Source organism: Amblyomma maculatum, chromosome 2 (assembly GCF_055883805.1).
Source record: "Amblyomma maculatum isolate TAMU_Amacu chromosome 2, ASM5588380v1, whole genome shotgun sequence".
Taxonomy (NCBI): domain Eukaryota; kingdom Metazoa; phylum Arthropoda; class Arachnida; order Ixodida; family Ixodidae; genus Amblyomma; species Amblyomma maculatum.
This window is the reverse complement of record NC_139345.1, coordinates 204,756,811-204,774,856: the sequence shown is the minus strand read 5'-3', so window position 1 is coordinate 204,774,856 and position 18,046 is coordinate 204,756,811. Positions and strand designations below refer to the sequence as shown.

The following is an 18,046-nucleotide window of genomic DNA, read 5'->3' as shown; positions in this document are numbered from 1 at the left end:
TCCACAGGCTATATTTTATTCACTGCCACAAAGACTGCACACTACCGTCAACTGAAGATGCATGCACGGCGGTGTGTCCATACTGCCCCACTGTGTACACTAACACGGACACTTGTGGCCTCACTCTTTCCAGTAAACCAATAGGCAGGGCTAAGAGAAAAAGCCAAGGCAGCGGGGCAGCATGGTTGCATGCGCTGGTACTGTATGCCTAGGGTACACTGAGCCACTTTCTACTGCCAATTAAGTATGTCTAGTAGAGGTGCTTGCGGCGGGGGAGGTAGGCAGTAGAAAGCAATCTTCCACATAAAAGAGCTGCACAATGCGAGCGTGTGATTGTCATCGCATTTGAAACCTAGCAAGGCCCCCCACACAGTGGAACTACAAGCTCATTGGTTACGGACCCTCGTGCAGCACTTGAGTCACCCCACTCAGAGTGCTGGGAGCACCTTGAGCACCTTGTTGCGTCACAGGCACAAGTAGACAGCCAGCTAGAACAGGAACCGGTGTTGTGGTCAGCTTGGCTTGGAGTGCCTTTTAGTCGTCTCGGAGATGCCTCATTATGCACTCTCTTCTTGAAATGCACTCCTGCGGGAGAAATTTTGCGTCTCCCACAGCAACGAATTCTGAACAGAGATGGTTTTCTGGCACCAGTTTCTAATGCATGTTTTGCTCCTGTCCTGTACGCAGATCACAATGAAACAACGAATATATATATATATATATATTTTTGTTTTTGCAGAACATTCACATTAACATCTGTATTAACAAAAATATAAAGATATGCACCGAGTTGTAACAGCAAGGTCTCTCATGTCTGCTGTTAACTCTGCCAAGGGAAAAAAAACAAACATTCAAAATGACATTTTACAACAGATATATATTAAAAAAAAGAAGTACAAAAAGAGCTTCAGAATTTCAGTGATATGGTTGGAATGTTGAGGTGACGATACGCAATGTAAACAGTAGCAACAGGCAAGCACCTTGGGCAATGTTTTCCACAGAATATGTAGTTACCGGTTCCATACATTGCCCTAGCACAAGTATATTGAAGAGACACCAGAAGAAGCAGCTGTAAATTCAGTCCCCTGGATAAACAATATAGTCACAACAATTGGGGCATTATAGAGCATTTTTTCCCCTTCTCCTTAGTGAAATTTATTTTTACCTATTTGTTAGGTGAAATCACATGTTATAAGAGTAGAAATAAAAAACAGAAGGTTACGCAGGCCAACAAAAATATGAGAATGCTTTGTGTCAGGGACAAGAACAAACAGAATACTGCGAGATGCCACAAGCTGAGCAAGCAGAGCTGGCAACTTTCCAACCCTATGGTGGAACCATATAACGGTATGATGGAGGGTGCCCATGACAGAGCAAGCACATCGGTGCTGCTTTACACTTTGAGTTGGCAGACCTAGCTTGCCCAGCGCCTGGAGTGCTCCATTAATTGCTGCTTTGAGGCTGCCTGCATGTGACCAGACGGAGAAAGAGATGGGGGGAGGAGTGACAAAGCCACAGAGGCCCCCCTTACCAGGGCAAGCACAGGGCAACAACACAGCACACAAAGGGGCAGTTCTCATAACCAGGTCCACAACGGGGTACACAACATGACTGGGGACGGTGGCTGCAGGACTGCAATAAATAGGCTTGGGGAAAGAGCCTGGCTGCTATGAGCTTCCGGGGTGTGGTAGTGGAGGGGAGGTTCAGTTGTTGTCGTAGCACCCATCGGTCTCGGGCAGCACGTAGGAGATATCATCCCACGGGTGGCGGTACAGCCCTTGCCTCAGCCGCTTCTGGTCCAGGTAGTGGCCTGCAACAGGAAGAAGGCTGTTGGTCACATAGCACTGCACCTTCAATGTGCACCAGAACTGGTCACAATTTCATCAAAAGACTCTTTTGCTTGTTTACTTTCTGCACCTTGATGGTCAAGGCATCGAGCAACACAGAATTTTATAGTGGCCCACACATAGTTGCAAAGTGAACTAAGAGCCAGCCCATGGCTTTCGCATGTCCTGGAGAATGCAGGGCACCTGGTACACTCTGCCAACTGCCACAGTCGAAGTGCAGCAAGCTGCAGGACAAGCATCCAGGATCCAATCCTGGCCAGGCAGACCTCAAGGCCAGCTCTTCAAAGCACTCAGCTACATGCTATTTGCTGCCTGAGGTGTAGCCATCACTAGGCAGACAGACTGGTCTACTATGCTCCCAAGCAAGGAGGTGCATACCAATGAAGCCAATGGTGCGGCCAAGGACAAAGAGGCCGTTGAGGGCACCCATCTCGATGTAGTCCTGGGCCTCCTCTGGTGTGAAGCAGCCACTGCTCCGTAGAAGATCCACAACCGCCACACCAATCAGACCATCCACGTTGAGGATCAGGTTGGGCTTCTGCACCGACATACCACAAAGTGTAAGCAGCAAGTAACACAAGCTAGTTGAGCAAAGAACACACTGCAGCTCTTTTGGTAACAGTTCCGAGACACCAAAGAGCACATTGTACACCCTTTGTCGAAAGTTTGGAGCCCAGTGGGTTTGCTTCTGAGCTACACTGTGCGGCTCACACTGCATCCCCAATGCAGTGAATCTCCTAAAAGATTCTTGGTCCTGGCCTCTCCGAAGGCTAGGACTTTTTCACGAATGCTGCAGGAGCTTCACTACATAGCTAAGAAGCATTCTCCTGGGCTCTAAATGTGTGACAAAGGGCGTACACTGAAATATGGCAGCCTCCAAGTCCTGAGGTGGCATAATGGTCTGCTCATCCCAAGGTGAGCAGACAATTAGGCCACTTGCAGTGTTCAGGAAACAGAAACGAAAGTAAAAGCAGCTGGGCACCACTATTGGGAGAGAGCCAAGTCCATAGATGGACACCACCATCTGTCAACCTTCGCAAAGTGACCTCAGTGAAACATGCAGTTTTGAGGAACAGCTTTGTTTAGGTACCATCCTGATAGCACTTTTTTTTTCTATTGCCTTTCTACCACAGAAAGTGCCAGCATCTACCTGTAAAAACAGGATGAAGCCACCACCAGCCGACCTACCTCCACACTCCAAATGGCTCCACCCATTAGAGGCCAATGCAGCAGTGGAAAAAAAAATTATGGGGAACACTGAAGCTCCGCCTTTAAGGGTATGATGCTAGCACAGGCTAACAGCCCACATATAAAGCCCCGCTCTTACCAAGCCGTATGAACGTGTCTGTATGTGGCCTAGGGGCAAGGTGAACACAAGGCCCTTGGCAAGGTGATTATGATACCACCCTCCCAGTGAAAAGAGAGGTTCAAGTTAGCAGCTCCTGCCAAACGTAACGTCAGGCAATCCTACACCCAGTTAGTGCTCAGCCATGTCAGCTGCCAGCTACTGCCTACCAGAGCCATGCTTGCGATTTTTTGCTCAAAACACCAAAAGTGGATTTCCTGGTGAGCAGTGCCTTTGACGCCACCGTGTCCAAAACAAAAAAAAAGAGACCTGTTACTTTAAGCTGAGATTTTCACTGCAATCACTGAAAGTTCTTCCAAACATCATGGAGACTACCTGTGAAATTTTTTGCCAATATCTATGCATGGAATGATATTTTCAAGCCTTTCTTTATGCAAACATAGCTATAAACATTAGTGCGACTTAAACTGCAGCTAAAAGGCATTGATTTTCTTTGTTTAACCAGAAGTTTTAAACTACCAGCATGATTGGAAAAAAATATTGCCAATAATCTGCTGCTCTCTCAGTGTGAAGCAGTGGCGCAGGGTGCCTCTTCACAAAGGACCCCGTAACAATGCAGCGATTCATCCTCGAGACGTAACGGTCCAGCATACTAGGAAGAGCGGAGGAAGCACTTGGATGCAAGAGAGAAATATGCATAGGCCATATCAGTGTAAAATTAAAAAAAACCTGTGACATGCAAAGCAGCATCCAAAGAGGCATAACTGGCGTATGCGCGCACCCTGTGGCGGTGACAAAACAGCATGAATTTCAAGCGGAACTCAAACTATGCTGCAGAGTCATATTTGTGAACCTCCTCCATGTGGACTTGTGAACCTCCTCCTACCTGCCATAAAGCGCACACTTGAAGTGCTCATTACATGCAAATCAGGATCGGGGAGGTCTATTTAGATGACACCTGGCTTTGCAGGTACTACCTCAATGCGATCCCTGCCCGAAGTAGCTTGCCCACGTTGAAAACAAGTGCCTGAAGCCGTAGACTTACAGTGAAGTCTTGTTGATAGGATCCTGCTTACTGCGGTTTTCTGGCTTAACACTTTTTTTTTTCCATCCCTGGCTAAAGTTTTATATATAGAGGCAATGTAATTTCGAACGGCTCATACAGTCTATTTTCACATGGCTTCAGATAATAGGATTGCAAAAATATATATGAAAAACGCATGGTTTTGAATTTCCCTCCAAGAGGTAGCGAAAAAAATTAAAGAGCACTGCAGAATCTGCATTGGAGTAATGCGAAGGCACGGATGCTGCTGTTGGTTGCTTGTGGTAGCTTCTAGTTGCTAATTCACTTCTTGTTTACCCATTTTAGTCTTTGGTACTTTCAAATTGCGCACCAATCCCTTCCTATGCCCTTATCCGGCTCTACTTCCGGTTGCGTGACGTCACATCCTTTACGTCCCATTAATCCACTTCTTGTTTATCCATTTTAGTCTTTGGTACTTTCAAATTGTGCACCAATTCATTCCTATGCCCTTTTTTGGCTCGACTTCAGGTTGCATGATGTCAGCTTAATTGACTGATTTAATGAACTATTTAGAATCTGATACACCTCGACGTCACCCAAATTGACTGAGTTAACTATTTTAGTATTTGATACATTCAAATGTGGCGCCAAGCTATTGGCTCACGGTGGACAAGCAGAATTATGAGGAGCGTTTCACGATCTGGGGCGTGGCAAAGTGGTAAAGCGCTCGGCTGAGGATCCAAGGATGGAGGTTCGATTCCCGGTGGAAACTTATTTTTTTTTAATAAGGAGGAGTCGCACACCTCTTAAGCGTTGCTAGGCAACGCTGGCAGAGCTTGGAGAGGGCTGCGCAACTGGCCTTGGCTGCGACGTCACAGCCATGCAAAGCTGCGGTTTGACACAGGTAGTGAAGCTTTCGCTTCAAAAGTGCTAGTGGGGGGCTGATAGTAGCGGCAGTGCCCTAACGCTCATGGCTGATTTTTCAGTACTATTTTCTCCGTAATGATCCTTTCCTCTGACTTTTTTCATTCAGAATTTGCTCTTTTCCTTTTTAAATCTAGACGGTGGCTCCCTCAGTTCGGCGTGCTTACTGTCGCAATCGGCAGTGCTGACACTGGAGGCCTGCCAAGATGCTGCGCGCCGATAACATCTGGTTGTGTTTATCTTTTGACGATATCTTCTGCGGAGCTATGTTCTGGGAGATGCTGGTAGAATGCTAAGATGTAGAAATGCTCTTTGCAGCTTTTCATGAGGTGCAAAGGAGCTAAGCAATGGAACTGCAACTCATTTCTGCAAATTTCAGAAAAGCTTGCTTCTAGGCACTGAGAAACAAAATGTTCAGCACAAAATGAGAGGTTATTCAAAGTGCAGTAATAAAACAAAGTTCTGTGCCAAGTATGTTTCATTTGCGACCTTTTGGGGACAGTTTTGGATAATACAAATTTCCGATTATACAATATACTATTCAATTCCCGTGAGAATCTTATCGAGATTCCACTGTGCATGGACGTTGGCTGGAACCCAACTCCTAGTTCGAATTCTCCGAATTAATGGGGGCCAGACTAATGAAATTTTAGTGCAGTGCCACACAGGCCCAGGAAAGGCGATGGAGCATAGAGCAACCGATCAGCTTGTGATACTTTGCACCTTGCTGCCGTCCTTTCCTTTTAGTCCCTGATGTTAGCAACCCCAGTTAGCCAAAGTAAAACTAATGGCCAGGCATCAAAAATGTCGGACAATAGTTACCAAGATTCAAGGATTTCATCGGCTACAGTAGCCTCATAGTAAAAATGCAAAAAAAACTGAGTACAAGAAAGATCATTAGAGCACATTTTAATTCAGTTAGTATTGACAATTTCCACCACGTCCGCTACTGCAGTGGCGCCTGCCTGGGGAGCTTGGAAGCGTATTTTCTGGAGCTCTTCACGCACAATGTTCCGCACAAAAATCTCAAAGTTCCTTAGCAGACAGCGACGTAGGCGGGCAGTGATGAGCGGTTGCTACAGAAGCAAGTCGTACCATAGCCTCCTTTATACACTCTGTGCCTGGCAACTCCGCGCTCCGCGGCCGTCGCCGCCCCTCCTCCTCTGTTGACAAGTTACGCCGCTGGCTGCAGAGAGATGGCGGCAGTGACGTAGGGTCACCTTCGCCAGGCGAATGCCGGGTGCGCCGTGTTGCAAAGCAATCTGGATAGCCACGCGCTGCCACTTTTTCGCTGTTTCGTGGACTGTTTTGCAGTGTGCAAGGTCATGCTTCTACTTTTCTCTGCTTTCGGGTGCTGCAGGAATACAGCATTGCACCAACTGGTAAGTTCCAGCTTTGCTTTGTCCTTCCGGCGATCACTGCATAGTGTTCAGCTGCTTTGAGGCTTGTAAAAAATAGTGACAGCACCAAACACTGTGTTTATTAAGCATCAATACTGCAATAGTAATGTTGGATGTGCACCTGTGCTTTCTGGACTGCAATGCTAATTGCTTCCCTGCCTAGCTCGTCTGCGTAGTGAGTTAGATGTGCCCCTGCAAAGTATATTTTTTTTGCAGTATACGCTAATTACGAAATTTTGTGATAAAATAGAAACACAAGGCTTAGCTATTGTGAAGATGACTACTTTAAAGTGAGTTAGACCGAATCGTGCAAAGCCTATATTAGTTTTTCCTGTCAACTAAATCGCTGTCCCTCTCTAGCGTCGTAAACCACAAAACTCGTACTCAACCGCATTAAGGCCTGTGAAAAATAATGACACCACCAGAAGTGTGTTTATTACGCGTCAGTAAGGTAATAATAATATTAAATGTGCATGGGTATTTTCTGGACTGCGATTTTAACTTCCTCCCTGGCTAGCTCGTCTGTGTGGTATATGTTACATGTGCTCCAGAGCAGTATTTTTTGTTTCGCTAACTGCGCAATTTTGTGAAAAATAAAAACACAAGCTTTGCCTATTGTGACGATTATTTGGGAGTGATCGAAACAGAAAGATGCAACGCGTATATTTGTCTTTCCTTGCTTTTCAAGTTAAAAAAATATGTTTGTACGACGCGCTGAATCATTGAAAGTAACAGCTGATACCAAAATTGTTCTCCTTACAGATCTCAATGGCATACTGCGATGCAGTTGTTCCAATCATCTGTAAATCAAGCTGGCTTCTGAAGTGCTATCAGTGACAGAAGTCACTATGAACATTTTTCCCTACTTGTGACAACTATTCATCACACCACTTCTACATGGTACTCTTGTAGCACAATTGCTGTTGTGAAATGTGTAAATAAATGCTGGTGCCTTTCTTCTTGAATTTTGTTTTATTGCAGCATAGATTAACATTGTAATTTTTCTATTATCATTGCCGCTAGCGGAGCAGTCATGCGGTTTTTCGAGCCATGCGCAATTTCTTGAAACTATGCCTGTTATAAAATGTAATGTAGCGTTGGTGTTATTGCCTAACAAATATCATGATCACTTGTTATGCTTAGTGGATGTCGGCCTTACAAGTAAATATGCTGAATATGCACGATTCATGCTTAGGAACAGTTATCCCGCTAACGAATAACAGCGCTCACGCCCCGCGCCGACGTTCATACCCGTGCGCCTCAACCCCTATGTCAGTGGCGCCCTCAGCGAAGGGAGCGGCAGCGCCGCGCAACTTTACCCGACGGCGCCGCTTTATTGTTCGCGCGGCGCATTGACAGGCACAGAGAGTATAAAGGAGGCTATGATCGTACGTACTGCGCGCTCCGCTCTTGCAAGGAGCGCACCATACCCGTTGCCTCTTTCGTAAATTCCGCCACAGTTGTCAGAGGGTTAGGGACAAGTCCGGCAAACAACTGCTCCTTTACACCTCGCATTAAGTAGTGCACCTTCTTGGCCTTGGGCATAGCTGGATCAGCCCGTTTCAAGAGTCGCGTCATGTCTTCAATAAGCATGGTAACACTTTTATTTGGCTGCTGCGATCTTGAGTGCAGGGCGAGCTCGGCTCTCTCTTTCCTCTCGTCGGTACGAAATGTCGCCAACAACTCTCGGCGAAAAGCTTCCCAGGTGGTAAAAGAAGCTTCGTGATTCTCGTACCACATTTTGGCCGAATACAGCAATGCGAAGTAGACGCTTTGTAGCTTGCGCTCACCGTCCCACTGATTGAAGCCCGCCACACAGTCGAAACTGGACTAGTCTTCAACGTCCTTGAACCCATCACCATGGAACGAAGGTAGTGACCGAGGTGTGTGTAGGACAAACGGCGGCACTGTTCCAGTCCGCTGAGGAGGATGGCTGCCCGAGGTAGACATCATGGCTCTTGGAGGTGTTCTCAAACCACTGAACTCAGGCTGTAGGCCTCGCAGACGACGCCTCGTCTTGTGGACAGGTGTTGTATCCACGCACTCGGAACTGGCTTCAAAGGCGCCTTCGAAGTCAGCATACATATGACGACACCCAGCCTCTCCACCAAATGTCACTGTCAAACAGCCAGAGCAGCCAACATAGGTTAGAAGGTGGCTTTATTCACAGTGATGCGGCACTGGGACGCGGCAAGGCTGGCGGTAGCTCGAGAGAGGAAGCCGAGGTCACTAGCATGGCTCAGTTCAGTTAAGTTCAGTCGTGTCCGACTCTTCGTGACCCTATGGACCATGTCACGCCACGCTTTCCGGTCTCTTTAGCATGGCTAAGGCCAGCTAAACGTCAGGAAATGCAGTCCTGACGCACGACGACACCACAAGAGTGATTAGAAATGCAATATGCAAGAGCTATAGAATGTTGTGGAACACAGCGCAGCATACAAAAAAGAATGAAAGCAAAATTCAAAACTGCGTAGTCATTTGCTTATAACCATGCAAATTTTTTATTGTTTTGCCGTTAGCAATAACATTTAAACGAGTTTTTCAGCAGGCCTCCTGAACCTCTGGAAGCTGACGCTGACTGCACTTTGCAAATGATCATCTCAGTCACGTTAACATTTCATGCAGTTCTGCACGCACAAATGAATATTATTTACAATTTTACATGTTTCGCTGCACTCTATTAGAAAATAAAGGGTTTGATATGACACTTCTACATGCCTGCCCAGCGACTACATCCACCACCAAATTTGTCATATATTGCCACATTGTCCCCATCAAGACAGGAATGCTGTGCCAAATATGGACAACAGGCTAGCAAGCCTGAGCAGGCTAATCACTTTCAAAAACATCACATCGCATCATGTTATTTCTTTTACCCCGTATGTACCAATATCTCTCTTCTGGCTTTCTCTTTTTTCTTTTCCTCCTCAAGAAAGAATCCGCAGCCCTGCCATCAAAAGAACACCTTCAATGATACGCAAGCATCACGGAGCTAAGGGTACTCTTAAATGCACACTGTCAACAATAAAATCATCCCGGTCTTCTTGGGGTGCCCACTGACCTTGGAGGTGGTGATCTTCTCCACTTCCAGTGCATAGTCAAGTACAGGCGTTGCAGGGAAGTGCCGCTTCACATAGTCCTTCAGAATCTTCACTCGCATGTCTGGGTTGTTGATCTGCACCACACAAACAAAGTACAGTCTCACATCCCCCCCTTTATCACACAGCTGCTTTGCACATGTGTGTCCCTCCAGGTGGTAAAGAACAAACTGCCAACTGCACCACAGTTCATATCAGGTGCACTCAGCAGATGGAGGTAGCTCTCAAGCACACACACTGGCCATTCAGGAGGTGCATTTCGTGCCCTGCGGAACAGCATCGCATCTGGCTTTCCTATAGAAGTTTATTTTGAGCCAGACTAATTTCCGTCACCTCCACAGAGTGCGCCAGCTTGTGAAAAAGGTGGACTGACAGATGTCAACACACCCACTACACAACGGCAGGCATCTTACTAAAACTTCCCACAGGGACTCATCAGCTGTCACAGCACAGAGCTACAGGAACAGGCCAATGTGTAAAGAGAGGTTGTTCTGATTGCAGAGTCCAGAATACCAGGAGATACAGTAGAATCTCGATGATACGATTACGGCTGGTGCGAATTTCGGGATGATACGAATTTTAAGACTGCTTTGAACGGACTACATTGTATAGAATACGTTAAGATTTGGGGTGATATGAAGAGTTTCTGAACCCCGCCGCGGTTGATACGAACGTGCAAACCAGTCGCGCATGCAAGCAGGCCGGCGCGGCTGGCCTCAAGAGGGTAACATAACCGACGCGGCCGCCGCTAACTCCTCCCCCCCCCCCCCCTCCCCCTTGCCGCGAATGATACCAACGAACGTTGTACAAACACACAAAGCCACTGAGCAGCTCAGCGCAAGAGCTCACAGGGGGAAAGGGTACCCACCGCAGCCGCTGCCTCTCCTCTCCAACCCCCCTCACCCCACTAGCCACCCTACCCCCACCTCCCTTTCGTAGCAAACTGACGAGCATGTGCCCAGTCATGTACGTCACTCACTCGCTGGCAGCTCATTGGTAACGTTGACTTAGCAAAAGAGCTAGGGTTGGCACCGTTCGACGCTCTGCACCATTGTTGGGCAGCGAGATGTCATCTTGGAGAATGTGCAGCACTTCGGTGCGAACGTGAAGCAGGCTAAAACAGCGACCCATGTCAAGCTGAAAGAGGTTCTGCTGACTTGGTTCCGCGAAGTGACAGCGGCCGGTGTCAACGTGGATGGCAAGGTGCTACGAGAAAGAGCCGATTGGAATTGAAAATTTCCAAGCGTCTGGAGGATGGCTGCACCGGTTTAAGGAGCGGCACGGACTTGTCTACCGGGCCGTCTCAGGTGAAGGCAAGAAAGTGGACCAGTCAGCTGTAGATGAGTGGCTGAACACGCTGCCAGCGCTGATTTCGGAGTACGCGCCACGCAACATTTGTAATGCCGACTAGGCGCGCCTATTTTTCAACCTTCAACCGGAAGGAAGTTCATGCGTAAAATGCCAGGCATGCCAGGGCGGCCAGAAAAGCAAGGAAAGAGTAACAGTACTCTTTTGCTGCAACTCGGATGGATCCGAGAAACTCCAGCTTACAGTCATCGGTAAGTCGAAGGAACCGAGGTGTTTCCGATCGGCGGAGTGTTTGCCTGTCTTTTACAAAGGTAACCGAAAGGCGTGGATGACTGCAGATGTTTTCTGCGAGTTCTTGACAAGCCTTGATCGGAAAATGGCGCCAAGAAACCGGAAAATTTAGCTTTTCGTGGACCAGTGTTCTGCCCACCCAAAGGAAATGACATTCAATAATGTGAAAGTCAGGTTCCTGCCAGCGAACACTACCAGCCATCTTCAGCCACTGGACGCTGGGATAATTAGAAATGTGAAACATCATTTCAAAGGACTTCTAGTGAGGCGTCTGCTGGCGAAAATTGACCGTATAGAAGCAAACTTGCGGATCAGTCTCTTAGATGCTTCGCACTTTCTAGTCATGTCGTGGGATAGTGTAACTTCAGAAACAATCTTGAACTGTTTTAGAAAGAGCGGATTTGCCATCGGACTTGATGCGGCTTCGGCAGGAGATTGTCAAGAGCCAGATGGAGACCTGACGATTGATGGCTGGGACAATCTGGAAACTGAAACTTCGGCTTGGGACTTCGTTACAGTGGACGACAACGTCGCGACCTGTGGGCTGAGGTCTATTGAAGACTTGGTCAACGAAGCGAATGATCGCGAAAATGAGCCTGACAGCGATGGTGACGCTGACGACGAGTGTGATCAGCCGCCGTCAACGGCAGATACTCTTCACGCTTTGGACGTTCTGCGCCGCACCGTAAGTGCCGGCAGCATGAGCGACGAAACCGCGGCACGGTTTTATGCCTTTCAGGCGGTGCTTGTCCGCGACATCAACAGCAAAAAAGTGCAGACAAGCATTACGGACTTCTTCGGCCGCAAGTAGTTCGCCATAATAAAGTTTGGTTCATTTTCAATTCATTCCCATGTGGAAGTTGACTTGTTTTGGATCATACGAATTCGGGATGATACGAATATTTTGCGTGCTCCCTTGGAATTCGTATCATCAAGATTCTACTGTAAAAGATCGAGACAGTCACTTTTTCATTAGCAGCAGACGCAGGTGCTCCCTTGGCTGACAGCGTTGTTGTTACAGCCCTCAAAGCGCAGATGCTCCCGTGGGGCAGACACACAAACAACGGGGCTTTAAGCCACTTTTCTTTTTCATTTCTTCGGACATGCTTTGGACAGGTTAGCGCACGCACTTGAAAGCCGTTTATTTACAATGTTCAACTTGGTGCTCATGCATTCCCTGCAGTGTGAACTGAGAACTACTACGAGCAGATCGACTTCTGTCACCCGTGATGGGCTTCCTGCACTGTGGGGAGGGATATGCCTAGTGCCGTACTCACCGACTTGACGCGGTGGCCGATGCCCATGATGAGGATGCCCTTTTTGCGCATGCTGTTCACAAACTCCATGGGGATCTGGCGGCTGTTGTAGGCCTCGCTGAACTGTCGTGCAGCAGCGTCCAAGGCACCACCAAACCGATCACCCTGTACCACACACAGCACCATCAGTTCAGCACGGTCCCATACATCGTCATCACACCATCTGCCTGCTTGCGCAGACAGATAGAAAAAGACAGTAAAGAACTCAGTGTTGGTGCAACTGTGTTGCAAACCACCCCCTGCAGGTATGACATGCAGCTATCCACACATGCCCTCAATCTTGGCACCTGTAGATGTAGCACTTTACAAATGTTAAGTCAAGGAAGGAGGGCTAGTAAACTCTTTTTATGTCCTCCATCAATTTTGTTTAAGCAGAACTGAAACTGCTGCTGCCATAAACAAACAAAGCTGTTACAAGAAAAAAATATATGCTATGAAGCAAACACTTCACATTTGTATAAAAAAAATGGCCGACAGTTACAAAGTCCATCCAATGAGATGCTTTGCAACAGCAGTTGGCAAGGTGCATTTAGTTGTTCCTCAGCTATCATGACACAGGAATGGGCTCTTCCTGATTTTTCCATTTCAAAATAGCGTTTCAAGTGATCATGTGCACAGAGAATAACATGAATCCAAAGTGCACTGACTGAACTGCAATCGCAGTCCTAGTTAGCACTTCTGTGCGCAGAAGGCACCACAGACGTGGACTTTGTACTCTACCAGTTTGTTGGTGCAGCACTGCTCACTATTGGTCATTTTCCCACCTTCGCACTCATTTCTATGCCAATGGCACCAATGTTGCACAACAGGGAAACGTGTATTTAAGAGCTACCTAACTACACATACTCCATTTTACAAGCTGTTTTGCAGCAGTGCGAGCACAATCTGGTCTAATCATGATGGTGCTCTGTGATGGATGGCGCTACATGATTGTGCTTTCACTCTCCAGCCACTGACAGTGCCACAGAAGGGTAGGAGCCCGGTCATGTTGTGTACGCCATACTGGTACACCCAGATCGCACTTAACCACTGCTAAACAGGGTGCCAAATGGGGCATAGGCAGTACGAACACTGCCCAAGCAAACAGCAGCACAAGTAGAAGCCAGAACAGCTGCTGGTTTAAGAATATGCAGGCAGTCTAGAGTGAGCCCAGTAGCATCCACTGCCAGGTACCCCCTTTGACCAAGTGACACAGTGGGAAGGGACTCACAATGGTCAGCAGTCCCGAGACGAGGGATGAGATGAGGTCCTTGCCAGCACGGGCACACACGATGGTGTTGTGGGCACCCGAGACGGCCGGCCCGTGGTCAGCGGTCACCATGAGCACCATCTCGAGAAACTTGCAGGCATACTGGGGCAGCCGCCGCTGAAACCACAGCAGGCTGAGGACCCCGCCAATGCCCAGCTCCTTCTCAATGACAGTTGTGATGGGGATGCCCGCATACAGAAGTTCCTGGCCCCGCTCGTCACAGATGCTTGTCATGAACGATGCTGGCTTGCGGATCAGGCCCAGTTCCTGTATACACAACAGCAGCCTCCTATTAGTACTGCTGCTACGAGGGGTCATGAATTGGCAAATAAAAATATTTTCCACTGAATCAACACCATGCTTTACTATTTAAAGTAGTTAAACCCTGCAATAACAAAATTGCCAGGAATGACAGAATTTATTGTTTTTGAGATACTTTCGTTATTGTGGAAATCAGACTGTCATCTGCCTTTAATGGTTGCCAACAACCCTAGCCCATTTACTCCTGCATAATGGACTAAGCCTCCCACCCCTTCAGTCGTTGAGAATTTACTTTTATGCACTTAGCACTAGAACTGCCACTTTCAAAACAGGCATACTGTGCAAGAGAAGAGGACTGCTGAGCAACACCCAAACGCTGCGTCAAGTACGTGAACTAGTCTGTTCCTCTCTCTCGGCGAGAGAAGAAGCTCGTCGATAAACTACCTGCAGTTTATCGAGCCACGTTACTTTTGACCACTGCGCCCTGAAATGCAACATCACGGGTAAGCACACCTGCCAAGAGTTGAAATGAATGCTACTGACCCGAGCCCAGTTGTAGTCCATGGGCACTGTTGGTGGAGGCACCTCTGGCATCGGCACAATCACACCGGCTCCCACCAACTCGTCGTACACCGTCCTGCACAAGGAAGGCAAACTCTTCACTTGGCATGAGCAACCACAGGTGGAATACTAGTTTGCTATGAAGTTCGCCCTACAGAATACAGCATAGCTGGCGGAGCCAGTGCATTATGCAAGAGAACGGCAGCACAGTGATGACCATACAAAAGAGACGACAACACACTCACACACTACCAGCTATTTATTTCACAGAAACAGGGCACACAAATGTACAAAAACTCAAGCATGTGATACATCACAAGCCTGCCTTCAAACCTAAACACCAGCATGATAAAACTTGAAACCATAGATAAATAACATAAACTATTTTTAATATTAATTACTTACATATTAATTTTTTAATAAGAATCAAATATGAATATGGGAAAAAAGTGTCGGCAAATATTGAATAAATATCCTATGTCCTGAAAAAACAAAAACTGAAAATAAAAAAACAACAAACACTGTCTTGTTGATTTCAGAATTCACATATATTTGCAAATAAAAAAATAAAGAACAGCCTGACATGTGCATTAAATTTGTTGGAGAAGTGGAAACCTCACTACTGAAGTAACTTATTTTGCACATTGAGGAGAGCATCTACGTCTCTCGCCCGAGACTAGCTAAGCCGAATACGGAACATCGTCTACCGAGCACTCCTGTAGCGAAGTTCTCTTCGAAACTCGCATAGACATGACGTCAGCTTTCCCTTTAGGTAATGCCGAGAAAGCATGTAAACGGAGACTGCGCCTTTAACACTTTCCTGTCCGCGTCTATTCCTATCGATAGCCCGCTATCGATGGTTTTCTAATTCGAATTTTCCCACTTTCAAAGTGCTCCTTGACAAGTGGCGGCATCCAGTGGGTAATAGCACAACTCTTTTTTAAATTCGATTTCAGTTTTATTTTTTTTGCTGCTTCACGGCCATTCTTATAGTTTCGTAGTGACGTAACCGGCGCTCCTTGCTTGCAAAATGGCGTCGAAGTCAAGCGCTGCTGCTGCTCAGAAGCGGCCCGTTTCCACGAACACTCAAATGCGTCACTCGGAAGACGAATTCAGTTCTTCAGACTTCAGTACCGACAGCCAAAACTGCGTCAAACCGACCAGGAATGTCAACGGCCATGTCCCGGTAAGCTTTGTTTTCTCTTTCGAAAAATTCCGCTTTTGCTGTGCGCTGATCGGTAGAAATCAGAGTGTTCTGAAGGTCACAACTGTTATCTGCAGGGTGTTAACATCATTCGGGCGAGACTACTTGCCGCCGGCAGCGCAGAGGTCTTGTTTTCTCCTAGGAGACAGCCAGGGGTCGACTTCGGCATTGCACGCCGCAGCACCGTACGGCGCTTCTCCAGAGCCATCGATTTCTTTCTGATATTCTTCACCACGGAGATCATCAAGGAGATATGCGTGAACACGAACAAATATGCGTGGATGCATTTTTGGAAAAACCTTCGTACGGCGAAAACAACGGATCTTGGCGAGATGTCATTCCAGAAAAGATGAAAAAAAAAAAAAAATATTGGCCCAACAACTGAGACCCTGACGTTCGCCCTCTGTTTCCACCTCATGATCAACCTCAGGGGCAGCAGCACAAGCCCCAAAAAATGGAGAAGTACAAGAACTGCAAATTGTGCTATGAAGAAAGAAAGGTGGAACAAAAAGCAAATGTTTTCTGTGAGACATGTGCAGCAAACATCTGTGTCACGGCAACAAGGAACTGTTTCGCGTGGTGGCACGATAGTCATATGGTCCAAAGTTTTCTTTCCTAACTTGAGTAATACTCTACTTAGAAAGCTAAAATTTGCAGCATTGCTACCTCGGTCCCTGTTCTAAAAACGTATATCTCAAAATGTTTTTATGTTCTATTTGTGTGAAGAAATTTTGCTGTTTTCATCAATTTTTTTAATTTTAACTGCAATTTTTTCCGATACTTTTTTTTTCATCACATACAATATACTAAATATTAATTGTGACTAATATCATTGTGAAGAGAATTTCCTCCTTTACAATTTGCTACCATACACTCCTGTACCAAGCAAGGTTTTGTAAAAAAAAAAGAAAAACAATTATGACACTACTCAAAAGCCCCTACTTTTCTCACGGACAGGAAAGTGTTAATCTGTTTTCGACTAATGTCCCTTTCTTATTTCATGCCTATTCTCACTTCAAGTTCATGGATGAAAACAATATTAATTGGCAACACATATCTTCTCTTCAAGGACTACAGGCAGTAATGCTAAGATGATGTGTCTTATAATCCTGCCATGCCCACTCTTTGTGAAAAACCATTTAGGTTTCAATACCTGTAATGACATCTGAAACTACTTCATTTGTGACCAAGCTTAATTAAAATGAGTGTTGTGTTCTCCAGAAAACCTGGCATTAGCGTATAACAGCCTACACCGAGCAGGCAAGAGCACCAGTAGGTGCCACATGGCTCATCTGAGAAGCGTGTACTATGCAATGCCAAGCTTCCTGGCACCTTTCGAGGCTACAAACACCAGCTAACCTGGAGAGCAAACAAAGACCAATCCTGCTTCACCCAGGGCCACCTATTGGTCAGCATTGGCCCGTATCATAGCAGCCCAAAAAGAAGACCTGCACACGTTGTGTGTGCGGACTGGACAGACCCGTGACCATACAGTATCCACTCACTTGATGGTGTCGCCCAGGGCATCAAAGGTGGGTGGCACATGGGCACCGGCCTTGGCCAGGGCCTCATTCTTGGCAGAGGCCGTCTCCCGGCTGGAATTGGCACAGGCGCCCGCGTGGCCAAACTGCACCTCCGAGGAGAACATGGAGGCACACGTGCCAATGCACCAGGCCACCAGGGGCTTGTTCAGCTGGCCTGACTTGAGGGCCTCACACACCTCATACTCCTCAACACCGCCCACCTGTAGAAGGCCAAACAAGACCCTCACCACCTGTGCCAAACTACACGCAGCTTGGGGCAGACAGAAAACACCGTCAGGCACACATGGGTTGATGCAAAAGCTCACGCACAGAGGTGGCTTCTGTGTGCACACGAGAACTTCATGCTCTGTCACTCAAAATGGTCCACGAGACTGGGACTGGCTTCTGTGGAACAGACCAGCTCAGCTCAATTGCGTTTTGTATACGCAGGCTAGACAATAACTGCCACTCTAAGCCAGTGAGTGACACGCAGAATCACGATGTGTACATTCACAAGACGTGCAAGCTGGACATTTCAAAGGATACACACAGGCGTGGCACTAATGCTGGACAGATCTGTATTATGGGGTTTAAAGCCCCAATGCAACTCAGAATATGGGGATGCCACAGTTGAAGGCTCCTGAAAATTTCAACCACTTAGTTTTTTTAATGTGCACTGACGTTGCACAGTATCCAGGCACCTTGCATTTTCTTTTCTATCAAAACGTGACTGC

The 18,046-nt window shown here is 47.0% G+C and overlaps 1 protein-coding gene across 2 annotated transcripts in view; it reads right to left on the bottom strand.

The window, feature by feature from the left end:
- The window catches only part of ATPCL (ATP-citrate synthase), a 77,983-nt gene continuing 59,937 nt past the window's right edge, over nucleotides 1-18,046 (bottom strand). For both annotated transcript variants that reach the window (XM_084595636.1, XM_084595637.1), the window contains exons 14-20: nucleotides 17,295-17,533; nucleotides 14,568-14,661; nucleotides 13,725-14,030; nucleotides 12,476-12,619; nucleotides 9,563-9,676; nucleotides 2,226-2,385; nucleotides 1-1,810 (exon numbers count right to left, since the gene is read on the bottom strand). In XM_084595636.1, the coding sequence (XP_084451762.1) occupies nucleotides 1,704-1,810; nucleotides 2,226-2,385; nucleotides 9,563-9,676; nucleotides 12,476-12,619; nucleotides 13,725-14,030; nucleotides 14,568-14,661; nucleotides 17,295-17,533 (1,164 nt within the window). In that variant the 3' untranslated portion in view covers nucleotides 1-1,703. The remainder of the gene's footprint in view (nucleotides 1,811-2,225; nucleotides 2,386-9,562; nucleotides 9,677-12,475; nucleotides 12,620-13,724; nucleotides 14,031-14,567; nucleotides 14,662-17,294; nucleotides 17,534-18,046) is intronic.